Source organism: Oncorhynchus nerka, linkage group LG4 (assembly GCF_034236695.1).
Source record: "Oncorhynchus nerka isolate Pitt River linkage group LG4, Oner_Uvic_2.0, whole genome shotgun sequence".
Taxonomy (NCBI): domain Eukaryota; kingdom Metazoa; phylum Chordata; class Actinopteri; order Salmoniformes; family Salmonidae; genus Oncorhynchus; species Oncorhynchus nerka.
The window spans coordinates 19400215-19427732 of record NC_088399.1 but is presented as its reverse complement, the minus strand read 5'-3'; the positions used below and the strand labels follow the sequence as shown (position 1 = coordinate 19427732).

The 27518-nt window shown below is 46.1% G+C and overlaps 1 protein-coding gene across 15 annotated transcripts in view; it reads left to right on the top strand.

The window, feature by feature from the left end:
- The window catches only part of LOC115119955 (calcium/calmodulin-dependent protein kinase type II subunit beta-like), an 87809-nt gene that overhangs the window by 20661 nt on the left and 39630 nt on the right, over positions 1-27518 (top strand). For 5 of the 15 annotated variants that reach the window (XM_065017325.1, XM_065017321.1, XM_065017319.1 and 2 more), the window contains exons 7-14: positions 10375-10477; positions 16021-16104; positions 16265-16359; positions 16436-16558; positions 16642-16725; positions 24852-24900; positions 25525-25596; positions 27225-27259. In XM_065017325.1, coding sequence (XP_064873397.1) covers positions 10375-10477; positions 16021-16104; positions 16265-16359; positions 16436-16558; positions 16642-16725; positions 24852-24900; positions 25525-25596; positions 27225-27259 — 645 coding nt within the window. The remainder of the gene's footprint in view (positions 1-10374; positions 10478-16020; positions 16105-16264; positions 16360-16435; positions 16559-16641; positions 16726-24851; positions 24901-25524; positions 25597-27224; positions 27260-27518) is intronic. The other 10 variants (XM_065017330.1, XM_065017328.1, XM_065017326.1 and 7 more) reach the window with 3 other exon arrangements.

Here is a 27518-nt window from a genome sequence, read left to right as displayed (position 1 = left end):
AGGAATACCTATGTGAGAATGCTGTTCATCGACTACAGCTCGGCATTCAATACCATAGTACCCTCCAAGCTCGTCATCAAGCTCGAGACCCTGGGTCTCGACCCCGCCCTGTGCAACTGGGTACTGGACTTCCTGACGGGCCGCCCACAGGTGGTGAGGGTAGGCAACAACATCTCCTCCCCGCTGATCCTCAACACGGGGCCCCACAAGGGTGCGTTCTGAGCCCTCTCCTGTACTCCCTGTTCACCCACGACTGCGTGGCCATGCACGCTCCAACTCAATCATCAAGTTTGCGGACGACACAACAGTGGTAGGCTTGATTACCAACAACGACGAGACGGCCTACAGGGAGGAGGTGAGGGCCCTCGGAGTGTGGTGTCAGGAAAATAACCTCACACTCAACGTCAACAAAACTAAGGAGATGATTGTGGACTTCAGGAAACAGCAGAGGGAACACCCCTATCCACATCGATGGATCAGTAGTGGAGAGGGTAGCAAGTTTTAAGTTCCTCGGCATACACATCACAGACAAACTGAATTGGTCCACTCACACTGACAGCGTCGTGAAGAAGGCGCAGCAGCGCCTCTTCAACCTCAGGAGGCTGAAGAAATTCGGCTTGTCACCAAAAGCACTCACAAACTTCTACAGATGCACAATCGAGAGCATCCTGGCGGGCTGTATCACCGCCTGGTACGGCAACTGCTCCGCCCTCAACCGTAAGGCTTTCCAGAGGGTAGTGAGGTCTGCACAACGCATCACCGGGGGCAAACTACCTGCCCTCCAGGACACCTACACCACCCGATGTTACAGGAAGGCCATAAAGATCATCAAGGACATCAACCACCCGAACCACTGCCTGTTCACCCCGCTATCATCCAGAAGGCGAGGTCAGTACAGGTGCATCAAAGCTGGGACCGAGAGACTGAAAAACAGCTTCTATCTCAAGGCCATCAGACTGTTAAACAGCAATCACTAACATTGAGTGGCTGCTGCCAACACACTGTCATTGACACTGACCCAACTCCAGCCACTTTAATAATGGGAATTGATGGGAAATGATGTAAAATATATCACTAGCCACTTTAAACAATGCTACCTTATATAATGTTACTTACCCTACATTATTCATCTCATATGCATATGTATATACTGTACTCTAGATCATCGACTGCATTCTTATGTCACTAGCCACTTTAACTATGCCACTTTGTTTACTTTGTCTACATACTCATCTCATATGTATATACTGTACTCGATACCATCTACTGTATGCTGCTCTGTACCATCACTCATTCATATATCCTTATGTACATATTCCTTATCCCCTTACACTGTGTATAAGACAGTAGTTTTGGAATTGTTAGTTAGATTACTTGTTGGTTATCACTGCATTGTCGGAACTAGAAGCACAAGCATTTCGCTACACTCGCATTAACATCTGCTAACCATGTGTATGTGACAAATAAAATTTGATTTGATTTGATTTGACCTGTGTGAAATCTAAGTGTCACATGATCTGTCACATGATCTCAGTATATATACACCTGTTCTGAAAGGACACCACTAAGCAAGGGGCTCCACCAAGCAAGCATCACCATGAAGACCAAGGAGCTCTCCAAACAGGTCAGGGACAAATTTGTGGAGAAGTACAGATCAGGGTTGGGTTGTAAAAAAATATCTGAAACTTTGAACATCCCACAGAGCATCATTAAATCTATTATTAAAAAATGGAAAGAATATGTCACCACAACAAACCTGCCAAGAGATGGCCGCCCACCAAAACTCACAGGCCAGACAAGGAGGGCATTAATCAGAGAGGCAACAAAGAGACCAAAGATAACCTGAAGGGGCTGCAAAGCTCCACAGCGGAGATTGGAGTATCTGTCCCAAAGAGCTGGGCTTTACAGAAAAGTGGCCAGAAAAAAGCTTTTGGGCCATCAAGGAAAATGCTATGTCTGGCGCAAACCCAACACCTCTCATCACCCCAAGAATACCATCCCTACAGTGAAGCATGGTGGTGGCAGCATCATGCTGTGGGGATGTTTTTTATCAGCAGGGACTGGGAAACTGTTCAGAATTTAAGGAATGATGGATGGCGCTAATTACAGAGAAATTCTTGAGGGAAACCTGTTTCAGTCATCCAGAGATTGGGACGGAGGTTCACCTTCCAGCAGGACAATGACCCTGAGCTTACTAAAGCAACACTCGAGTAGTTTAAGGGGAAACACTGTAGATAACACAGGGCTGTAGATAATATAGTGGTTGTAGAAAACACAGGGGTTGTAGAAAACACAGGGGTTGTAGAAAACACAGGGCCTGTAGATAACACAGGGGCTGTAGATGGCCGAGGGCCAACTTCCATTACTGTTTATTAGATTACCTTCAAAGTTTGTGGTCTCTACAGCACACCCCCCCCTCTCTCACCCACTTTCTCAGCCGAACTTCCACCAGAGCAACCTAACCTACTTAGTAATCATCACTGCAGCAAAACAGACAAGTTATTGTCTGTGTGTTGGTGATAGTGAGGTTGAATGATGATCCATAGCTCATTGAATCAGCCCACTCTGCTGCCTGTGTATGTACATAATAATACAATACTACCCTGCCTCTTGTTCCCCTCAGTGACACTAAAATACACACACACACACACACACACACACACACACACACACACACACACACACATTCCCCTCCTCTTTCCCTCCTCTGCCCTGCATGCCCAAATGAATCACTCTCAATAATCGACACATGCTGCAGTGGTGACCCTGCTACGGTAGATCCGTGTGTGTGTGTGTGACACTGCTACGGTAGATCCTTGTCTGTGTGTGTGTGTGTGTGTGACCCTGCTACGGTAGATCCGTGTGTGTGTGTGTGACACTGCTACGGTAGATCCTTTGTCTGTGTGTGTGTGTGTGTGTGACACTGCTACGGTAGATCCTTGTGTGTGTGACACTGCTACGGTAGATCCTTGTGTGTGTGACACTGCTACGGTAGATCCTTGTGTGTGTGACACTGCTACGGTAGATCCTGTGTGTGTGTGTGTGTGTGTGTGTGTGTGTGTGTGTGTGACACTGCTACGGTAGATCCTTGTGTATGTGTGTGTGTGTGTGACACTGCTACGGTAGATCCTTGTGTGTGTGACACTGCTACGGTAGATCCTTGTGTGTGTGTGACACTGCTACGGTAGATCCTTGTCTGTGTGTGTGTGACACTGCTACGGTAGATCCATCTGTGTGTGTGTGTGTGTGACACTGCTACGGTAGATCCTTGTCTGTGTGTGTGTGACACTGCTACGGTAGATCCGTGTGTGTGTGTGTGTGTGTGACACTGCTACGGTAGATCCTTGTCTGTGTGTGTGTGTGTGACACTGCTACGGTAGATCCTTGTGTGTGCGTGACACTGCTACGGTAGATCCTTGTCTGTGTGTGTGTGACACTGCTACGGTAGATCCGTGTGTGTGAGTGTGGGTGTGTGGGGGGGTGTGGGTGTGGGTGTGTGTGTGTGACACTGCTACGGTAGATCCTTGTGTGTGCGTGTGTGTGACACTGCTACGGTAGATCCTTGTCTCTGTGTGTGTGTGACACTGCTACGGTAGATCCTTGTCTGTGTGTGTGTGACACTGCTACGGTAGATCCGTGTGTGTGTGTGTGTGTGTGTGTGAGTGTGGGTGTGTGGGGGGGTGTGGGTGTGGGTGTGTGTGTGTGTGACACTGCTACGGTAGATCCTTGTCTGTGTGTGTGTGTGACACTGCTACGGTAGATCCTTGTCTGTGTGTGTGTGTGTGTGTGGGGGGGGGGGGTGGTGTGTGTGACACTGCTACGGTAGATCCTTGTCTGTGTGTGTGTGTGACACTGCTACGGTAGATCCTTGTGTGTGTGACACTGCTACGGTAGATCCTTGTCTGTGTGTGTGTGTGACACTGCTACGGTAGATCCTTGTCTGTGTGTGTGTGTGTGTGTGTGTGTGGGGGGTGGTGTGTGTGACACTGCTACGGTAGATCCTTGTCTGTGTGTGTGTGTGACACTGCTACGGTAGATCCTTGTCTGTGTGTGTGTGTGACACTGCTACGGTAGATCCTTGTCTGTGTGTGTGTGTGACACTGCTACGGTAGATCCTTGTCTGTGTGTGTGTGTGTGTGTGTGTGGGGGGTGGTGTGTGTGACACTGCTACGGTAGATCCTTGTCTGTGTGACACTGCTACGGTAGATCCTTGTGTGTGTGACACTGCTACGGTAGATCCTTGTGTGTGTGTGTGTGTGGGGGGGGGGGGTGTGTGTGTGTGTGTGTGACACTGCTACGGTAGATCCTTGTGTGTGTGTGACACTGCTACGGTAGATCCTTGTCTGTGTGTGTGTGTGACACTGCTACGGTAGATCCTTGTCTCTGTGTGTGTGTGACACTGCTACGGTAGATCCTTGTCTCTGTGTGTGTGTGTGTGTGTGACACTGCTACGGTAGATCCTTGTCTGTGTGTGTGTGTGTGTGACACTGCTACGGTAGATCCTTGTCTGTGTGTGTGTGTGTGACACTGCTACGGTAGATCCTTGTCTTTGTGTGTGTGTGTGTGTGTGTGGGGGGTGGTGTGTGTGACACTGCTACGGTAGATCCTTGTCTGTGTGTGTGTGACACTGCTACGGTAGATCCTTGTCTGTGTGTGTGTGACACTGCTACGGTAGATCCGTGTGTGTGTGTGTGTGTTTGTGAGTGTGGGTGTGTGGGGGGGTGTGGGTGTGGGTGTGTGTGTGTGACACTGCTACGGTAGATCCTTGTCTCTGTGTGTGTGTGTGTGACACTGCTACGGTAGATCCTTGTCTGTGTGTGTGTGTGTGACACTGCTACGGTAGATCCTTGTCTGTGTGTGTGTGACACTGCTACGGTAGATCCGTGTGTGTGTGTGTGTGAGTGTGGGTGTGTGGGGGGGTGTGGGTGTGGGTGTGTGTGTGTGACACTGCTACGGTAGATCCTTGTCTGTGTGTGTGTGTGACACTGCTACGGTAGATCCGTGTGTGTGTGTGTGTGTGTGTGAGTGTGGGTGTGTGGGGGGGTGTGGGTGTGGGTGTGTGTGTGTGACACTGCTACGGTAGATCCTTGTGTGTGCGTGACACTGCTACGGTAGATCCTTGTCTGTGTGTGTGTGACACTGCTACGGTAGATCCTTGTCTGTGTGTGTGTGACACTGCTACGGTAGATCCGTGTGTGTGTGTGTGTGTGTGTGAGTGTGGGTGTGTGGGGGGGTGTGGGTGTGGGTGTGTGTGTGTGACACTGCTACGGTAGATCCTTGTCTGTGTGTGTGTGTGACACTGCTACGGTAGATCCTTGTCTCTGTGTGTGTGTGTGTGACACTGCTACGGTAGATCCTTGTCTGTGTGTGTGTGTGTGACACTGCTACGGTAGATCCTTGTCTGTGTGTGTGTGTGTGGGGGGGGGGTGGTGTGTGTGACACTGCTACGGTAGATCCTTGTCTCTGTGTGTGACACTGCTCCGGTAGATCCTTGTCTCTGTGTGTGACACTGCTACGGTAGATCCTTGTGTGTGTGACACTGCTACGGTAGATCCTTGTCTGTGTGTGTGTGTGACACTGCTACGGTAGATCCTTGTGTGTGTGTGTGTGTGACACTGCTACGGTAGATCCTGTCTGTGTGTGTGTGTGTGACACTGCTACGGTAGATCCTTGTCTGTGTGTGTGTGTGACACTGCTACGGTAGATCCTTGTGTGTGTGTGTGTGTGTGTGTGTGACACTGCTACGGTAGATCCTTGTCTGTGTGTGTGTGTGTGACACTGCTACGGTAGATCCTTGTCTGTGTGTGTGTGACACTGCTACGGTAGATCCTTGTCTGTGTGTGTGTGACACTGCTACGGTAGATCGGTAGTGTGTGTGTGTGTGTGTGTGAGTGTGTGTGTGGGGGTGTGGGTGTGTCTGTGTGTGTGTGACACTGCTACGGTAGATCTTGTCTGTGGTGTGTGTGTGTGACACTGCTACGGTAGATCCTTGTCTGTGTGTGTGACACTGCTCCGGTAGATCCTTGTCTCTGTGTGTGACACTGCTACGGTAGATCCTTGTGTGTGTGACACTGCTACGGTAGATCCTTGTCTGTGTGTGTGTGTGACACTGCTACGGTAGATCCTTGTGTGTGTGTGTGTGTGACACTGCTACGGTAGATCCTGTCTGTGTGTGTGTGTGTGACACTGCTACGGTAGATCCTTGTCTGTGTGTGTGTGTGACACTGCTACGGTAGATCCTTGTGTGTGTGTGTGTGTGTGTGTGTGACACTGCTACGGTAGATCCTTGTCTGTGTGTGTGTGTGTGACACTGCTACGGTAGATCCTTGTCTGTGTGTGTGTGACACTGCTACGGTAGATCCTTGTCTGTGTGTGTGTGACACTGCTACGGTAGATCCGTGTGTGTGTGTGTGTGTGTGTGAGTGTGGGTGTGTGGGGGGGTGTGGGTGTGGGTGTGTGTGTGTGACACTGCTACGGTAGATCCTTGTCTGTGTGTGTGTGTGACACTGCTACGGTAGATCCTTGTCTGTGTGTGTGTGTGTGTGACACTGCTACGGTAGATCCTTGTCTGTGTGTGTGTGTGTGACACTGCTACGGTAGATCCTTGTCTTTGTGTGTGTGTGTGTGTGGGGGGGGGGGGGGTGGTGTGTGTGACACTGCTACGGTAGATCCTTGTCTGTGTGCGTGTGACACTGCTACGGTAGATCCTTCTCTCTGTGTGTGTGTGTGTGACACTGCTACGGTAGATCCTTGTCTGTGTGTGTGTGTGTGTGACACTGCTACGGTAGATCCTTGTGTGTGTGTGACACTGCTACGGTAGATCCTGTCTGTGTGTGTGTGTGTGACACTGCTACGGTAGATCCTTGTCTGTGTGTGTGTGTGACACTGCTACGGTAGATCCTTGTGTGTGTGTGTGTGTGTGTGTGTGTGTGTGACACTGCTACGGTAGATCCTTAACTCTGTGTGTGTGTGTGTGACACTGCTACGGTAGATCCTTGTCTGTGTGTGTGTGTGTGACACTGCTACGGTAGATCCTTGTCTGTGTGTGTGTGTGACACTGCTACGGTAGATCCTTGTCTCTGTGTGTGTGTGTGTGACACTGCTACGGTAGATCCTTGTCTCTGTGTGTGACACTGCTACGGTAGATCCTTGTCTCTGTGTGTGACACTGCTACGGTAGATCCTTGTGTGTGTGACACTGCTACGGTAGATCCTTGTCTGTGTGTGTGTGTGACACTGCTACGGTAGATCCTTGTGTGTGTGTGTGTGTGACACTGCTACGGTAGATCCTGTCTGTGTGTGTGTGTGTGACACTGCTACGGTAGATCCTTGTCTGTGTGTGTGTGTGACACTGCTACGGTAGATCCTTGTGTGTGTGTGTGTGTGTGTGTGTGACACTGCTACGGTAGATCCTTGTCTGTGTGTGTGTGTGTGACACTGCTACGGTAGATCCTTGTCTGTGTGTGTGTGACACTGCTACGGTAGATCCTTGTCTGTGTGTGTGTGTGACACTGCTACGGTAGATCCTTGTCTGTGTGTGTGTGTGTGTGACACTGCTACGGTAGATCCTTGTCTGTGTGTGTGTGTGTGACACTGCTACGGTAGATCCTTGTCTTTGTGTGTGTGTGTGTGTGGGGGGTGGTGTGTGTGACACTGCTGTCTGTGTGGTAGATCCTTGTCTCTGTGTGTGTGTGTGTGACACTGCTACGGTAGATCCTTGTCTGTGTGTGTGTGTGTGTGACACTGCTACGGTAGATCCTTGTCTGTGTGTGTGTGACACTGCTACGGTAGATCCGTGTGTGTGTGTGTGTGTGTGTGAGTGTGGGTGTGGGTGTGTGTGTGTGACACTGCTACGGTAGATCCTTGTCTCTGTGTGTGTGTGTGTGTGACACTGCTACGGTAGATCCTTGTCTGTGTGTGTGTGTGTGACACTGCTACGGTAGATCCTTGTCTGTGTGTGTGTGTGACACTGCTAGATCCTTGTCTGTGTGTGTGTGTGTGGTAGATCCTGTGTGTGTGTGTGTGTGTGAGTGTGGGTGTGTGGGGGGGTGTGGGTGTGGGTGTGTGTGTGTGACACTGCTACGGTAGATCCTTGTCTGTGTGTGTGTGTGACACTGCTACGGTAGATCCTTGTCTGTGTGTGTGTGACACTGCTACGGTAGATCCTTGTCTGTGTGTGTGTGACACTGCTACGGTAGATCCGTGTGTGTGTGTGTGTGTGACACTGCTACGGTAGATCCTTGTCTCTGTGTGTGTGTGTGTGACACTGCTACGGTAGATCCTTGTCTGTGTGTGTGTGTGACACTGCTACGGTAGATCCTTGTCTCTGTGTGTGTGTGTGTGACACTGCTACGGTAGATCCTTGTCTGTGTGTGTGTGTGTGACACTGCTACGGTAGATCTTGTCTTGTCTGTGTGTGTGGGGGGGTGTGTGTGACACTGCTACGGTAGATCCTTGTCTCTGTGTGTGACACTGCTACGGTAGATCCTTGTCTCTGTGTGTGACACTGCTACGGTAGATCCTTGTGTGTGTGACACTGCTACGGTAGATCCTTGTCTGTGTGTGTGTGTGACACTGCTACGGTAGATCCTTGTGTGTGTGTGTGTGACACTGCTACGGTAGATCCTGTCTGTGTGTGTGTGTGTGACACTGCTACGGTAGATCCTTGTCTGTGTGTGTGTGTGACACTGCTACGGTAGATCCTTGTGTGTGTGTGTGTGTGTGTGTGTGACACTGCTACGGTAGATCCTTGTCTGTGTGTGTGTGTGTGACACTGCTACGGTAGATCCTTGTCTGTGTGTGTGTGACACTGCTACGGTAGATCCTTGTGTGTGTGACATTGCTACGGTAGATCCGTGTGTGTGTGTGTGTGTGTGTGTGTGAGTGTGGGTGTGTGGGGGGGTGTGGGTGTGTGTGTGTGACACTGCTACGGTAGATCCTTGTCTGTGTGTGTGTGTGACACTGCTACGGTAGATCCTTGTCTGTGTGTGTGTGTGTGTGACACTGCTACGGTAGATCCTTGTCTGTGTGTGTGTGTGTGACACTGCTACGGTAGATCCTTGTCTGTGTGTGTGTGTGTGTGTGTGTGGGGGGGGGGGGGGTGGTGTGTGTGACACTGCTACGGTAGATCCTTGTGTGTGTGACACTGCTACGGTAGATCCTTGTCTGTGTGTGTGTGTGACACTGCTACGGTAGATCCTTGTGTGTGTGTGTGTGTGACACTGCTACGGTAGATCCTTGTCTGTGTGTGTGTGTGTGACACTGCTACGGTAGATCCTTGTCTGTGTGTGTGTGTGACACTGCTACGGTAGATCCTTGTGTGTGTGTGTGTGTGTGTGTGACACTGCTACGGTAGATCCTTGTGTGTGTGACACTGCTACGGTAGATCCTTGTCTCTGTGTGTGTGTGTGTGACACTGCTACGGTAGATCCTTGTGTGTGTGTGTGTGTGTGTGTGACACTGCTACGGTAGATCCTTGTGTGTATGTGTGTGTGTGTGTGACACTGCTACGGTAGATCCTTGTGTGTGTGACACTGCTACGGTAGATCCTTGTCTCTGTCTGTGTGTGTGTGTGTGTGTGTGTGTGACACTGCTACGGTAGATCCTTGTCTCTGTGTGTGTGTGTGTGTGACACTGCTACGGTAGATCCTGTGTGTGTGTGTGTGTGTGTGTGTGTGTGTGTGTGTGTGTGTGACACTGCTACGGTAGATCCTTGTGTATGTGTGTGTGTGACACTGCTACGGTAGATCCTTGTGTGTGTGTGTGTGTGTGTGACACTGCTACGGTAGATCCTTGTCTGTGTGTGTGTGTGTGTGACACTGCTACGGTAGATCCTTGTCTGTGTGTGTGTGTGACACTGCTACGGTAGATCCTTGCCTGTCTGTGTGTGTGTGTGTGTGACACTGCTACGGTAGATCCTTGTCTGTGTGTGTGTGTGACACTGCTACGGTAGATCCTTGTCTGTGTGTGTGTGTGTGTGTGACACTGCTACGGTAGATCCTTGTGTGTGTGTGACACTGCTACGGTAGATCCTTGTCTGTGTGTGTGTGACACTGCTACGGTAGATCCTTGTCTCTGTGTGTGTGTGTGTGTGTGTGTGTGTGTGTGTGTGTGACACTGCTACGGTAGATCCTTGTCTGTGTGTGTGACACTGTTAGCACTGGCAACCACAGTAGCAGTGCCACAGCTGTTACAGACAGATTGGTTCCTAATAAATACATAAAATAAATGACTGTTAATGATTGGACCATCTGTGTGTGGGTGTGGGTGTAAGTGCAAGTGTGTTACTACTACATGATTTTATGCCCAGCACCCCACGAGAAGTGATGTGTGTGTGTGTGTGTTTGACTTCTTGTCCCATCTGTCCCCTATGTAGCCAGAGAACCTCCTGCTGGCCAGTAAGTGTAAGAATGCTGCAGTGAAGCTGGCTGACTTTGGATTGGCCATCGAGGTGCAGGGAGACCAACAGGCATGGTTCGGTACGTCACACACTCACGCACCCACATACATACACACACACACACACACATAAACACACACATAAACACCCACACATAAACACCCACATACATACATACACACACACACACACACACATAAACACCCACATACATACATACACACACACACACACATAAACACCCAAACACATACACACACATACACACACATAAACACCCAAACACACACACACACACACACACACACACATAAACACCCACACACACACACACACATAAACACCCACATACATACATACACACACATACACACACACACACACATACACACACATACACACACATACACACACATACACACACATACACACACATACACACACATACACACACATAAACACCCACACACACACACACACACACACATAAACACCCAAACACATACACACACACATAAACACCAAAACACATACACACACACACACACACATAAACACCCACATACATACACACACACATAAACACCCAAACACATACACACACACACACACACACATAAACACCCACATACATACACACACATAAACACCCACATACATACACACACACACATAAACACCCAAACACATACACACACACACACACATAAACGCCCAAACACATACACACACTTGGTGTCGTATTGGGCGAAGGCATAGCCTTTAGATTGGCCATTCTCATCACAAACCAGTTGCTGGAGACAATGTCTCCGAAGGCAGAGAAGGTGTCCTACACACTTTTGTTGCAGATGATCTTGTCCAGGTTCTTGACAAATGTGTTTCCTACCCCGCTCTTCCTCAGAGATGAGGTCACGCTGAGACCACAGGCCCCATGTTGGTCTTCCATGGATGGTTTCAAAGTTCATCGTGTCCAGCTGGGTTAACGTAGTTCACCTGAGAGGATCGGCAGGTGATTTTGTCCCTAACAACCTGGAGTATATCCCTAATAGGACTGAAATTGTAAAACAAAACGCGTCAGTCACCTCAGGGTAAAGATCACCAAGGTACAGGGAGGCCCTGGAGTTTCTGGGCACGCTGGGAGCCATGTATGACGAAGCATACATTCTTATGCTGTCCACGTTGGTTTGCAGGCAAATCCTGCTGCTGATGATGTAAATCCTACTGCTGATGATGTAAATCCTACTGCTGATGATGCAAATCCTACTGCTGATGATGATATAAATCCTACTGCTGATGATATAAATCCTACTGCTGATGATATAAATCCTGCTGCTCATGATGATATAAATCCTACTGCTGATGATATAAATCCTGCTGCTGATGATATAAATCCTACTGCTGATGATATAAATCCTGCTGCTGATGATGATATAAATCCTGCTGCTGATGATGATATAAATCCTGCTGCTGATGATGATATAAATCCTGCTGCTGATGATATAAATCCTGCTGATGATATAAATCCTACTGCTGATGATATAAATCCTACTGCTGATGATGATGTAAATCCTGCTGCTGATGATATAAATCCTGCTGATGATATAAATCCTGCTGCTGATGATGATATAAATCCTGCTGATGATATAAATCCTGCTGCTGATGATGATATAAATCCTACTGCTGATGATGTAAATCCTGCTGCTGATGATATAAATCCTGCTGCTGCTGATGATATAAATCCCACTGCTGATGATATAAATCCTACTGCTGATGATATAAATCCTACTGCTGATGATATAAATCCTACTGCTGATGATGATATAAATCCTGCTGCTGATGATGATGTAAATCCTACTGCTGATGATGATATAAATCCTACTGCTGATGATATAAATCCTGCTGCTGATGATGATATAAATCCTACTGCTGATGATGATGTAAATCCTGCTGCTGGTGATGATATAAATCCTGCTGCTGATGATATAAATCCTGCTGCTGCTGATGATGTACATCTTACTGCTGATGATATAAATCCTACTGCTGATGATGATGTAAATCCTGCTGCTGGTGATGATATAAATCCTGCTGCTGATGATATAAATCCTGCTGCTGCTGATGATGTACATCTTACTGCTGATGATATAAATCCTACTGCTGATGATATAAATCCTCATTGATGATATAAATCCTGCTGCTGCTGATGATGTACATCTTACTGCTGATGATATAAATCCTACTGCTGATGATGATATAAATCCTACTGCTGATGATATAAATCCTGCTGCTGCTGATGATATAAATCCTACTGCTGATGATGTAAATCCTGCTGCTGATGATGATATAAATCCTGCTGCTGATGATGTAAATCCTGCTGCTGCTGATGATATAAATCCTGCTGCTGATGATGATGTAAATCCTGCTGCTGCTGATGATATAAATCCTGCTGCTGCTGATGATATAAATCCTGCTGCTGATGATGATATAAATCCTACTGCTGATGATCATATAAATCCTGCTGCTGATGATCATATAAATCCTGCTGATGATGATGTAAATCCTGCTGCTGATGATGAAATAAATCCTGCTGCTGATGATGATATAAATCCTGCTGCTGATGATCATATAAATCCTGCTGCTGATGATGAAATAAATCCTGCTGCTGCTGCTGCTGAAATAAATCCTGCTGCTGCTGATCATATAAATACTGCTACTGCTGCTGATCATATAAATCCTGCTGTTGATGATGTAAATCCTGCTGCTGATGATGATATAAATCCTACTGCTGATGATCATATAAATCCTGCTGATGATGATATAAATCCTGCTGCTGCTGATGTAAATCCTGCTGCTGCTGATGATGTAAATCCTGCTGCTGCTGATGTAAATCCTGCTGCTGCTGATGATGTAAATCCTACTGCTGATGATCATATAAATCCTGCTGCTGCTGATGATGTAAATCCTGCTGCTGCTGATGTAAATCCTACTGCTGATGATCATATAAATCCTGCTGCTGATGATGTAAATCCTGCTGCTGCTGATGTAAATCCTGCTGCTGCTGATGATATAAATCCTACTGCTGATGATATAAATCCTACTGCTGATGATCATATAAATCCTGCTGCTGATGATATAAATCCTACTGCTGATGATATAAATCCTACTGCTGATGATGATATAAATCCTGCTGCTGATGATCATATAAATCCTGCTGCTGATGATATAAATCCTACTGCTGATGATGATATAAATCCTGCTGCTGATGATCATATAAATCCTGCTGCTGATGATCATATAAATCCTGCTGCTGATGATGATATAAATCCTGCTGCTGATGATCATATAAATCCTGCTGCTGATGATCATATAAATCCTGCTGCTGATGATGATATAAATCCTGCTGCTGATGATGATATAAATCCTGCTGCTGATGATCATATAAATCCTGCTGCTGATGATCATATAAATCCTGCTGCTGCTGATCATATAAATCCTACTGCTGATGATCATATAAATCCTGCTGCTGATGATCATATAAATCCTGCTGCTGATGATCATATAAATCCTGCTGCTGATGATGATATAAATCCTGCTGCTGATGATCATATAAATCCTGCTGCTGATGATCATATAAATCCTGCTGCTGATTATATAAATCCTACTGCTGATGATCATATAAATCCTGCTGCTGATTATATAAATCCTACTGCTGATGATCATATAAATCCTACTGCTGATGATGATATAAATCCTACTGCTGATGATCATATAAATCCTGCTGCTGATTATATAAATCCTACTGCTGATGATCATATAAATCCTACTGCTGATGATCATATAAATCCTACTGCTGATGATCATATAAATCCTACTGCTGATGATGATATAAATCCTGCTGCTGATGATCATATAAATCCTACTGCTGATGATCATATAAATCCTGCTGCTGATGATCATATAAATCCTGCTGCTGATTATATAAATCCTACTGCTGATGATCATATAAATCCTACTGCTGATGATGATATAAATCCTACTGCTGATGATCATATAAATCCCACTGCTGATTATATAAATCCTACTGCTGATGATCATATAAATCCTACTGCTGATGATGATATAAATCCTACTGCTGATGATCATATAAATCCTGCTGCTGATTATATAAATCCTACTGCTGATGATCATATAAATCCTGCTGCTGATTATATAAATCCTACTGCTGATGATCATATAAATCCTACTGCTGATGATGATATAAATCCTACTGCTGATGATCATATAAATCCTGCTGCTGATTATATAAATCCTACTGCTGATGATCATATAAATCCTACTGCTGATGATCATATAAATCCTACTGCTGATTATATAAATCCTACTGCTGATGATCATATAAATCCTGCTGCTGATGATCATATAAATCCTACTGCTGATGATCATATAAATCCTACTGCTGATGATCATATAAATCCTGCTGCTGATGATCATATAAATCCTACTGCTGATTATATAAATCCTACTGCTGATGATCATATAAATCCTGCTGCTGATGATCATATAAATCCTACTGCTGATGATCATATAAATCCTACTGCTGATGATCATATAAATCCTACTGCTGATGATCATATAAATCCTGCTGCTGATGATCATATAAATCCTGCTGCTGATGATCATATAAATCCTGCTGCTGATGATCATATAAATCCTGCTGCTGATGATCATATAAATCCTGCTGCTGATGATGATATAAATCCTGCTGCTGATTATATAAATCCTACTGCTGATGATCATATAAATCCTGCTGCTGATGATCATATAAATCCTACTGCTGATGATCATATAAATCCTACTGCTGATGATATAAATCCTGCTGCTGCTGATGTAAATCCTGCTGCTGCTGATCATATAAATCCTGCTGCTGCTGATGTAAATCCTGCTGCTGCTGATGATGTAAATCCTGCTGCTGCTGATGTAAATCCTACTGCTGATGATCATATAAATCCTGCTGCTGCTGATGTAAATCCTGCTGCTGATGATATAAATCCTGCTGCTGCTGATGATATAAGTCCTGCTGCTGATGATGTTGGGGAAAAAAAGATCTTGAAAAGTTGACGTTTTAGCTGTTGATTGTTGGTTGCTTAAGATATCAAAATGTCAGGTGTTAGAACCCCTGGAACACCCTCGTTTGTTGTCATAAGTCATATTAGATCAAATAAAATCTATCCAATTAGATTACTTTATTTATTGCACCATAGTCAGTTAGATTGCATGATTTACATTGCAAATGTAAATAAATAAATAAAACATAAATCACGTATAAAAAATATATATATTTAGCTTACACATAAATAGCCAATAACCTGTTAAAAACAACAATTTGTACAGCAGGACTCCCCAGTTCAGCTTTCCATTTCAGTTTCATAGATTTATTTGAGTTAAAATTACATTGTTGATTATATTTACAGTTTTCAACAAAATAGTAGACCTACGGTGGAATCAGTTTCTACACATAGTTTTGTCTTCTGTGTTGGACTCCATCCATCATCATGTTATACATCATTCTCGGCCTACGACTGAAGTCATACAGTTTAACCACTGTGTGTATGTGCATATACATAGGTTTTGCAGGTACCCCAGGCTACCTATCTCCAGAGGTACTGAGGAAGGAGGCTTATGGTAAACCTGTAGACATCTGGGCTTGTGGTGAGTATAGAGCACTACAGTAACACTACATTATATATGTATCTGTCTCATCCCTTTCTCCATCTCTCTCTCTCATCAGTATCTCCTCTCCTTCTCTCACCACTCAACGTGTGTGTGTGTGTGTGTGTGTGTGTGTGTGTGTGTGTGTGTGTGTGTGTAGGTGTGATCTTGTACATCCTGCTAGTGGGGTATCCTCCATTTTGGGATGAGGACCAACACAAACTCTATCAGCAAATTAAAGCAGGAGCTTATGACGTGAGTAACACACACACACACACAAACACACACACACGCACATTTGTTTGACAAAAGGGAGTATGTGTGTGTGTAGTTTCCGTCTCCAGAATGGGACTCAGTGACTCCAGAAGCCAAGAACCTGATTAACCAGATGTTGACCATTAACCCTGCCAAGAGGATCACTGCCCAGGAGTCCCTCAAACACCCATGGGTCTCCGTAAGTACACACACACACACACACACACACTTTTCCTCTCGGTTTCCCTGTTTGACATTGTCTCTCTCTTTCTCTCTTTCCAGCAACGCTCCACTGTGGCGTCCATGATGCACAGACAGGAGACAGTGGAGTGCCTGAAGAAGTTCAACGCCCGGAGGAAACTCAAGGTCTGTTCTCTCTTAATGATTTCATAATCACTAGGAATACTGGAGTAATCTCTGAGCCTTCTCACATCTACACAACACCCTAGCAACCTACCACTCACCCTTCCCTCTGTCTCTGTCTCTCTCTTCTCTCGAGTCAATTCAATTTAAGGCACTTTATTGGTATAGGAAACATTGGTTAACATTGCCAAAGCAAGTGAAGTAGATAATATACAAAGTGAAATAAACAATCAAAATCAACAGTAAACATTACACTCACAGATGTTCCAAAATAATAAAGACATTTCAAATGTCATATTATATACAGTTGAAGTCGGAAGTTTACATTTATTTATTTATTTGATTTAACCTTTATTTAACCAGGACGGCTAGTTGAGAACAAGTTCTCATTTGCAACTGCGACCTGGCCAAGATAAAGCGTAGCAATTCGACACATACAAGAACACAGAGTTACACATGGAATAAACAAAACATACAGTCAATAATACAGTAGAACAAAAGAAAACAAAAAGTCTATATACAGTGAGTGCAAATGAGGTAAGTTAAGGAAATAAATAGGCCATGGTGGCGAAGTAATTACAATATCGCAATTAAACACTGGAATGGTAGATCGGTAGAAGATGAATGTGCAGGTAGAGATACTGGGGTGCAAAGAGCAAAATAAATAAATACCAGTATGGGGATGAGGTAGGTAGATAGATGGGCTGTTTAAAGATGGGCAATGCACAGGTGCAGTGATCTGTGAGCTGCACTGACAGCTGATGATTAAAGCTAGTGAGGGAGATGTGAGTCTCCAGCTTCAGTGATTTTTGCAATTCGTTCAAGTCATAGGCAGCAGAGAACTGGAAGGAAAGACGACCAAAGGAGGAATTGGCTTTGGGGGTGACCAGTGAGATATACCTGCTGGAGCGAGTGCTACGAGTGGGTGCTGCTATACCAGTGAGCTGAGATAAGGCGGGGCTTTACCTAGCAGAGACTTGTAGATAACCTGTAGCCAGTGAGTTTGGCGACGAGTATGAAGCGAGGGCCAACCAACGAGAGCGTACAGGTCGCAATGGTGGGTAGTGTATGGGGCTTTGGTGACAAAACGGATGGCACTGTGATAGACTGCATCCAGTTTGTTGAGTAGAGTGTTGGAGGCTATTTTATAGATGACATCACCGAAGTCGAGGATCGGTAGGATGGTCAGTTTTACGAGGGTATGTTTGGCAGCATGAGTGAAGGATGCTTTGTTGCGATATAGGAAACCGATTCTAGATTTAATTTTGGATTGGAGATGCTTAATGTGAGTCTGGAAGGAGAGTTTACAGCCTAACCAGACACCCAGGTATTTGTAGTTGTCCACGTATTCTAAGTCAGAGCCGTCCAGAGTAGTGATGCTGGACGGGCGAGCAGGTGCGGGCAGTGATCGATTGAAAAGCATGCATTTAGTTTTACTTGCGTTTAAGAGCAGTTGGAGGCCACAGAAGGAGAGTTGTATGGCATTGAAGCTCGTCTGGAGGTTAGTTAACACAGTGTCCAAGGAGGGGCCAGAAGTATACAGAATGGTGTCGTCTGCGTAGAGGTGGATCAGAGAATCACCAGCAGCAAGAGCAACATCATTGATGTATACAGAAAAGAGAGTCGGCCCGAGAATTGAACCCTGTGGCACACCCATAGAGACTGTCAGAGGTCCGGACAACAGGCCCTCCGATTTGACACACTGAACTCTATACACCTTAGCATACATACATACACCTTAGCCAAATACATTTAAACTAAGTTTTTCACAATTTCTGACATTTAATCTTAGTAATAATTCCCTGTCTTAGGTCAGTTAGGTTCACCACTTTTTTTTAAGAATGTGAAATGTCAGAATAATAGTAGAGAGAATTATTTATTTCAGCTTGTATTTCTTTCATCACATTCCCTGTGGGTCAGAAGTTTACATACACTCAATTAGTATTTGGTAGCATTGCCTTTCAATTGTTTAACTTGGATCAAACGTTTCGGGTAGCCTTCCACAATCTTCCCACAATAAGTTGGGGGAATTTTGGCCCATTCCTCCTGACAGAGCTGATGTAACTGAGTCAGGTTTGTAGGCTTCCTTGCTCGCACATGCTTTTTCAGTTCTGCCCACAAATGTTCTATAGGATTGAGGTCAGGGCTTTGTGATGGACTCTCCAATACCTTGACTTTGTTGTCCTTAAGCCATTTTGCTACAACTTTGGAAATATGCTTGGGGTCATTGTCCATTTGGAAGACCCATTTGCAACCAAGCTTTAACTTCCTGACTGATGTCTTGAGATGTTGCTTCAATATATTCACATAATTTTCCTACCTCATGATGCCATCTATTTTGTGAAGTGCACCAGTCCCTCCTGCAGCAGAGCACCCCACAACAAGCCTCCCCCTTTTTCCTCCGAACATAATGATGGTCATTATGGCCAAACAGTTCTATTTTTGTTTCATCAGACCAGAGGACATTTCTCCAAAAAGTATGATCTTTGTCCCCATGTGCAGTTGCAAACCATAGTCTGGCTTTTTTTATGGCGGTTTTGGAGCAGTGGCTTCTTCCTTGCTGAGCGGCCTTCAGGTTATGTCAATATAGGACTCGTTTTACTGTGGATTTAGATACCTTTGTACCTGTTTCCTCCAGCATCTTCACAAGGTCCTTTGTTGTTCCGGGATTGATTTGCACTTTTCGCACCAAAGTATGTTCATCTCTAGGAGACAGAAAGCGTCTCCTTCCTGAGCGGTATGACGGCTGTGTGGTCCCGTGGTGTTTATACTTGCGTACTGGGGCTGCGTTTGTGAGCGATGTTCTTTAGGGTCTGGGCACTGCTGCCTTGTATAGGTGGACCTGGTCGTAAAAGCTGTTCAAGTCCAGGGTGGAGTGGCGGGCCAAGAAAAAAATGGGTTTGAGGCACAGTCACAGGAAATACCTGCGTTTACCCGCTGTAGGGTGGAAATCTTTTTGTGGTAGCAGGGTGGAGATAACCACTTGTGCGTTGGGGAAAGTAGAATAAGCTTTTTCAATCACTCACTTGAGTGCTGTGCCTTTCCTGCTGTGCTCTCAGGTTGTATGTGCCTGTGTGTATTATTATGTGGCTGGGTGACCCTAGTTAGTCCTCAGACAGAAGGTCTAGGGCACGCTGGGTGTATTATTATGTGGCTGGGTGACCCTAGTTAGTCCTCAGACAGAAGGTCTAGGGCACGCTGGGGGTATTATTATGTGGCTGGGTGACCCTAGTTGGTCCTCAGACAGAAGGTCTAGGGCACGCTGGGGGTATTATTATGTGGCTGGGTGACCCTAGTTGGTCCTCAGACAGAAGGTCTAGGGCACGCTGGGGGTATTATTATGTGGCTGGGTGACCCTAATTGGTCCTCAGACAGAAGGTCTAGGGTGCGCTGGGTGAACCTAGTTGGTCCTCAGACAGAAGGTCTAGGGCGTGCTGGGGGTATTATTACGTGGCTGGGTGACCCTAGTTAGTCCTCAGACAGAAGGTCTAGGGCGTGCTGGGTGTATTATTATGTGGCTGGGTGACCCTAGTTGGTCCTCAGACAGAAGGTCTAGGGCACGCTGGGGGTATTATTATGTGGCTGGGTGACCCTAGTTGGTCCTCAGACAGAAGGTCTAGGGCACGCTGGGGGTATTATTATGTGGCTGTGTGACCCTAGTTGGTCCTCAGACAGAAGGTCTAGGGCACGCTGGGGGTATTATTATTTGGCTGTGTGACCCTAGTTGGTCCTCAGACAGAAGGTCTAGGGCACGCTGGGGGTATTATTATGTGGCTGGGTGACCCTAGTTGGTCCTCAGACAGAAGGTCTAGGGCACGCTGGGGGTATTATTATGTGGCTGTGTGACCCTAGTTGGTCCTCAGACAGAAGGTCTAGGGCACGCTGGGGGTATTATTATGTGGCTGGGTGACCCTAGTTAGTCCTCAGACAGAAAGTCTAGGGCACGCTGGGGGTATTATTATGTGGCTGGGTGACCTTAGTTAGTCCTCAGACAGAAGGTCTAGGGAGCGCTGGGTGACCCTAGTTGGTCCTCAGACAGAAGGTCTAGGGAGCGCTGGGTGACCCTAGTTGGTCCTCAGACAGAAGGTCTAGGGAGCGCTGGGTGTTTGGACACCAGAGTTTAGACACTCTGAGTTTGGGGAAAGTTTTTTTTCTTGTATATATTTCCTGTTTGAGTCCATAAGGAGAACAATCTGTGTCTTGTGTTTGTCCTCAGTGGGTGTGTGTGTGGGGGGTGGGTTGTCAGGAGGGCTATCAGGGTGTTGGGCTTGGGGTTCTTCATTTGTTGGGGTTCTTCATTCTTCATTTGTCTGTCCCGCTGTGATGTTAACCTGGTCAGGGTCTGGGGTGGACTGTTCTGCTGTGATGTCAACGTGGTCAGGGTCTGGGGTGGACTGTTCTGCTGTGATGTCAACGTGGTCAGGGTCTGGGGTGGACTGTTCTGCTGTGATGTCAACGTGGTCAGGGTCTGGGGTGGACTGTTCTGCTGTGATGTCGATGTGGTCAGGGTCTGGGGTGGACTGTTCTGCTGTGATGTCAACGTAGTCAGGGTCTGGGGTGGACTGTTCTGCTGTGATGTCAACGTGGTCAGGGTCTGGGGTGGACTGTTCTGCTGTGATGTCGATGTGGTCAGGGTCTGGGGTGGACTGTTCTGCTGTGATGTCAACGTGGTCAGGGTCTGGGGTGGACTGTTCTGCTGTGATGTCAACGTTGTCAGGGTCTGGGGTGGACTGTTCTGCTGTGATGTTAACGTGGTCAGGGTCTGGGGTGGACTGTTCTGCTGTGATGTCGATGTGGTCAGGGTCTGGGGTGGACTGTTCTGCTGTGATGTCAACGTGGTCAGGGTCTGGGGTGGACTGTTCTGCTGTGATGTCAACGTTGTCAGGGTCTGGGGTGGGCTGTTCTGCTGTGATGTCAACGTGGTCAGGGTCTGGGGTGGACTGTTCTGCTGTGATGTCAACGTGGTCAGGGTCTGGGGTGGACTGTTCTGCTGTGACGTCAACGTGGTCAGGGTCTGGGGTGGACTGTTCTGCTGTGATGTCAACGTGGTCAGGGTCTGGGGTGGACTGTTCTGCTGTGATGTCAACGTGGTCAGGGTCTGGGGTGGACTGTTCTGCTGTGATGTCAACGTGGTCAGGGTCTGGGGTGGGCTGTTCTGCTGTGATGTCAACGTGGTCAGGGTCTGGGGTGGACTGTTCTGCTGTGATGTCAACGTGGTCAGGGTCTGGGGTGGACTGTTCTGCTGTGATGTCAACGTGGTCAGGGTCTGGGGTGGACTGTTCTGCTGTGATGTCAACGTGGTCAGGGTCTGGGGTGGACTGTTCTGCTGTGATGTCAACGTGGTCAGGGTCTGGGGTGGACTGTTCTGCTGTGATGTCAACGTTGTCAGGGTCTGGGGTGGGCTGTTCTGCTGTGATGTCAACGTGGTCAGGGTCTGGGGTGGACTGTTCTGCTGTGATGTCAACGTGGTCAAGGTCTGGGGTGGACTGTTCTGCTGTGATGTCAACGTGGTCAGGGTCTGGGGTGGACTGTTCTGCTGTGATGTCAACGTGGTCAGGGTCTGGGGTGGACTGTTCTGCTGTGGTGTCGCAACTTTTGTCGGGAGCTGAGGTGGGCTGTTCTGCTGGCTTCTCTGTGAGGGTGGCCACCTCTCTAATGGGTTGTTCTCTGTCACACGCCACCCCCTAACCCTCTCCTCCAGCAGTCTGATCCTCTCCTCTAGTGCTCTGTTCTCCTGCTCTTTCTCCTATAGATGTTGTCTCACTACAGTCCAGAGTGCAGATATATCCCTCTCCACCTCCAGCACTCCGGGTCTGGTTAAGGGGGTGTTGGTTGTGCTGGACTGTTGTCTGGGTCTGTGCTGACTGGTGTGTTCACCTGCTGTTCCAGCTCCACTTGCCTTACCTCCAGCTGGGTGAATGTATCCCTTATTTCAATGAGGGAGTAGTACTCTGTGATGGGAGGTTGACTTTCCACTTGGGGTTGCTCATCTGTGGGTTTATGTAATGAAGAGGGCTGGTCTGACCCGCTTGGGGTGGGGGTATCTTTCTCAACGGAGAGCTTCTCCTACTGAGCTATTTCTTTGATTAGGTGAAAGTCCAGCTGAAACTGTTTGCGGTTTCCCTGTACCAACACTGTTCCAGACTTATAGAGATTTATATTAGCTGACTCAGAGTCCTCGTTGTCTAGTATCATGAGTTTCCACCCATCGGTAACTCATGATATATGATATAGCACTGTGGAATGCCAGGGGATGGTCTGCATGGAAGATAAGGTTGCTTATGTTCCCATTTTCATAACAGTCAGCAAAAAGGGAACAATAATCATATTACTTTTTGGTAGTTGTAAGCCTTCTAGGTAATTCCGTCCAAAATCAGGTTGTAGGTTTTGAGTTTTGATTTCAGTGAAGGTTATGTTGTGGAGGGTGGAATCCTGTAATGTCCCTACCAAAAAATCTAAGTTTATCTAACTCTAAATCTATCCTTTTAAAGAACATGCTGAAAAATGCAGGAGCTTATCTGCTCATGACCTCTTTCTCTCTATATAGCTCTCTCTATAGCTCGCTCTCTCTCTCTCTTTCTCTGTAGCTCTCTCTCTCTCTCTCTCTGTCTCTCTCACCCCCCTACATCTCTCTCTCCCCTCTATCTCGCTCTCTCCTCCCTTCTCCCTCTCTCTCCCTCCCCTCAATATCTCTCTCTCCCTATACACATGCTCTTAGTTAGTTAAAGACATGTTACGGATCTTCTACCGTGATCACACATGCTCTTAGTTAGTTAAAGACATGTTACGGATCTTCTACCGTGATCACACATGCTCTTAGTTAGTTAAAGACATGTTACGGATCTTCTAATAAGTATTTTTTAAACCTCCTGCCTTGGGCTGGATGTGTTAATGTGTAGTTCATACATGCATAATATAACTTCAATTAGCCACAAAATTCCAAGTTTGAAATCAACTGTTTTCTGGATGCTGTGCCATTTTCCCTACGTTTACCCACACATGGGCCATAGGGATGTGCACAGTTATTAAAATATTAGAACTGACATTAGGATTAGAATAGTTTTTGTCATGAAAAATATATACTACAGGCCCATTAACATTAAAAAAGTTTTTTTTAAATAAAGTAAAAATATCCATGTGACGTTACATACAAGGATATACCACGTCACTTGAAATTATTAATTTAATAACACAACAAACTTTTCAATGTAGTTTTATGACGTGCACGGTTGCTTATTGTTAATGTTGGCCAATTAAAGCGGCAAAGAGGCTCAATGTGTAGCAAGTGGAGTGAGATTGAATCTAATGCAATACAAAATGCATTAAAATTACGGAATTAACAGTTTGCGAAATGAGAAGGAGTAGGCTACAACGAGCAACCAACAGGTATGCTGTTGTTTTCTCTGAATAGGATTGGGGAGAAAGTGCAGCATGTAGCCACAATTAGCCTAGCTAGTTACAATTAGCCTAGCTAGTTACAATTAGCCTAGCTCGCTACAATTAGCCTAAGTAGCTACAATTAGCCTAGCTAGTTACAATTAGCCTAGCTCGCTACAATTAGCCTAAGTAGCCACAATTAGCCTAGCTAGCCACAATCAGCCTAGCTAGCCACAATCAGCCTAGCTAGCTACAATCAGCCTAGCTAGTTACAATTAGCCTAGCCCGCTACAATTAGCCTAACTAGCTACAATTTGCCTAGCTAGGATATCCAACAAAACTTCATGGCACTATTCGAATAGTACAATTATTTCAGAACCCCATCCCTAGTGGGCCAGCCCCCTAGCAATTCAAGTTTCAGACAATGGGCTTCAGCTTCTTACCATTTTAACAGCTAGCTAGTTAAATAAAGGTTAAATAAATACAAATAAATAAAAAGCTAGCAAGATAGAGCAGTGGCGTGGTGCACATAACTGCACATTGTCGGGGACCACTTTTGGCTATTGGGGATTACTTTGAAAACTACTGGCTAAAAAGTATGCAAAAGTACCGAAGAATCTTTAATGTTCATTGATAAAATCTTTAACTATAATAGTATGAGTGGGTTATAAGTGGTCTTCCTGGTGAATGGAAAGGGTCTGTAATAGTCCTTTCTCAATTCAATACTCTCTCTCTCTCTCTTCTGTCCATAGGGAGCCGTCCTAACTGCTATGCTGGTGACGAGGAATTTCTCTGGTAAATGTGTGTGTCATACATAAACACTTACACGCATGCACACACACGCATGCATGCACGCCACAGACAACCACGTGTGCACACAAACACACACACACAGAGACACATGCACTTGCTCTCTTTCTCTCTCTCTCCACAAGCACAAAAAAAAAGTCATGAGATGTTGTCATTATCACAAACTGATTGGGTGAAGACTTTAGTCTCCCATTATGAACGACCTTACTAAGTTTGATTACAATGGTAAGCTGCATGGTTCACAACATGTCCCTGTTCCTCTGGACGAACACGGTGTCTGCCGACCAAGGTAAGAGGGGTGAGAGACTTCGCACTGGAAACAGATGTCACCATGTCATTGGATTTAGGTTAAAAGATGGGTGAAAAAAATATGAAATTCCCTGACGTTGATTACTTTGATTCAACATCATCACATAGATTTGTTTTATGTTGAAATGTTTTTGCCCTTGACTCACTTTGATGAAACTTAACTGGGACTTGGGTAATATGACTTCAATCTGGCATACTCTTCACACTGACACGCTGACACTCTCCTCTCTTCTCTTCCCTCACTCCTTCCCCTTTTCTGTCCTTTCACTTGCTCTCTGTCTTTCTCTCTCGCTCTCTCTGTGTCAGTCGGTAGACAGTCTACATCTCCTGCGTCAATCACTACTGTTCCTGCAACTGCTGCTGGGATAGTGGAGCAAGGTATCTTCTTCCATCCCTCGCTTCTATACCTCCTCCTGTTACACAATTATTTTGTCTCTCCTCTCTTCTTCTTATCTCCTCTCCCTCGCACTTCCTTCCTCATCCTTCCCTTTTGCACTCCTTTTGTCCTTCCTCTCCTGCACCACCTCCCTCCCTCCCTCCCTCCCTCCCTCGCTCTCTCCTCTATTTATCCTCCTCTCCCCCTTTAATGAATGAAGCAGCATACATGGCATGTCTATCTACCCTCCCTCCCTCCCTCCCTCTAACATGCTTTAGTCTTTTGTATCTTTGGGCTGGAGTCCTTTTGTTTAACATTTTCTGCCTGTGTTTTGTCCCTCATGAGCAGTATGTGAGGTGTGTGTGAGGTGTCTTTGATGTGTGTGAGATACAAGCTGTGGAGAGATAAAGAGATAGAGTTCTTTCTGTGTTCAGACTCTTCCAGGCCAAAGCTGAGGATTCTCCTCCCACTCAAAAGTTATGTGTTGCTATGGTGATTAATCAGTGTCAGCACCAGAGCTTCCTGTGTTCTCACCTCTCTATCTCACTCACTCGCTCACTCTCTCACTCGCTCACTCTCTCTCTCTCTTTGTGTCTGTCTGTCTGTCTGTCTGTCTGTCTGTCTGTCTGTCTGTCTGTCTGTCTGTCTGTCTGTCTGTCTGTCTGTCTGTCTGTCTGTCTGTCTGTCTGTCTGTCTGTCTGTCTGTCTGTCCCCCCCCCCCAAGAGCTTCCTGTGTTCTCACCTCTCTATTTCGCTCACTCTCTCTCTCTTCCCCCCCGCCTCTGGTTATTAATACAGAATACAGAAAGATTCATGAACCTTCCTGCAAGCATTTATGAGTGTGTGTGTTTATGATCAGTTTATATTGTAATGTAAAGTGTTTGTGTATCATCATTTGCATGGCTCTCCTTACTGAATTATATTCCTGTATTATTTTCCTGGTGAGGAATCCCCTAATGTTAATCTGAATGAATCCCACCTGCCTCAGAGATGAACAAAACCATTATTATACACCTGCTTCTCCATTTCATATTCCACTACACTTTCACCTCTAATCCCCTGTGTGTGTGTGTGTGTGTGTGTGTGTGTGTGTGTGTGTGTGTGTGTGTGTGTGTGTGTGCGTGTGTGTGCTATCCCTGATGGACTGTGCTGATCCCTTGCTTTGGGCAGTGGTTCAGGTTCAGGGTTAATGAGTGTCAGTTGGATAGAGGTTTTTGTGCATGTGTGTGTATGAATGTGTGTGCTTGTGTGTGTGTGTGTGGTGGTGGTGGGGGGGGGGGGGGGTTATGAGAGATAGTTACAGTACAAAGTAGATCACTGTTGTCTCAGTGAGAATGTGTGTGTGCGATTCTAAATGTTTTAGTGTGCTCGTTTGTAGGGGTTTACAGTAGTTTGTGTGTGTATGAGCTTTAGTGGGTGTGTTGGCACTGTTTAGAGTTTGGCGTTTCAGTGTGTTCGCTTTTGAGAGTTCTGTGTGTGTGAGAAAGGGTTTAGTTAGTTTAGTGTGTGTGTTAGCTAGCTTGGGGATAGCTAGGTGTCGACACTTGTGTGTGTGAGGTGTGTTTTAGCAATAGAGTGTGTAGGATGACTACTCTACCCTCTGAGAGTGTCTTCTCAATCTCCTTGGCAGCCAAGAGTCTCCTCAACAAGAAGGCTGACGTCAAGGTAAGATACATAAACACGTATATCCTCCCCTCTCCTCTCTCTTCTCCTCTCTCTTTTCATCTCTCTTCTCTTCTCTCTTTTCATCTCTCTTCTCTTTTCTCTCTTCTCATCTCCCCTCTCCTCTCTCTTCTCCTCTCTCTTCTCATCTCTCTTTTCATCTCTCTTCTCTTTTCTCTCTTCTCATCTATCTCATCTCTCTCCTCTCTCTTCTCCCCTCTCTTCTCCTCTCTCTTCTCATCTCTCTTCTCATCTCTCTTTT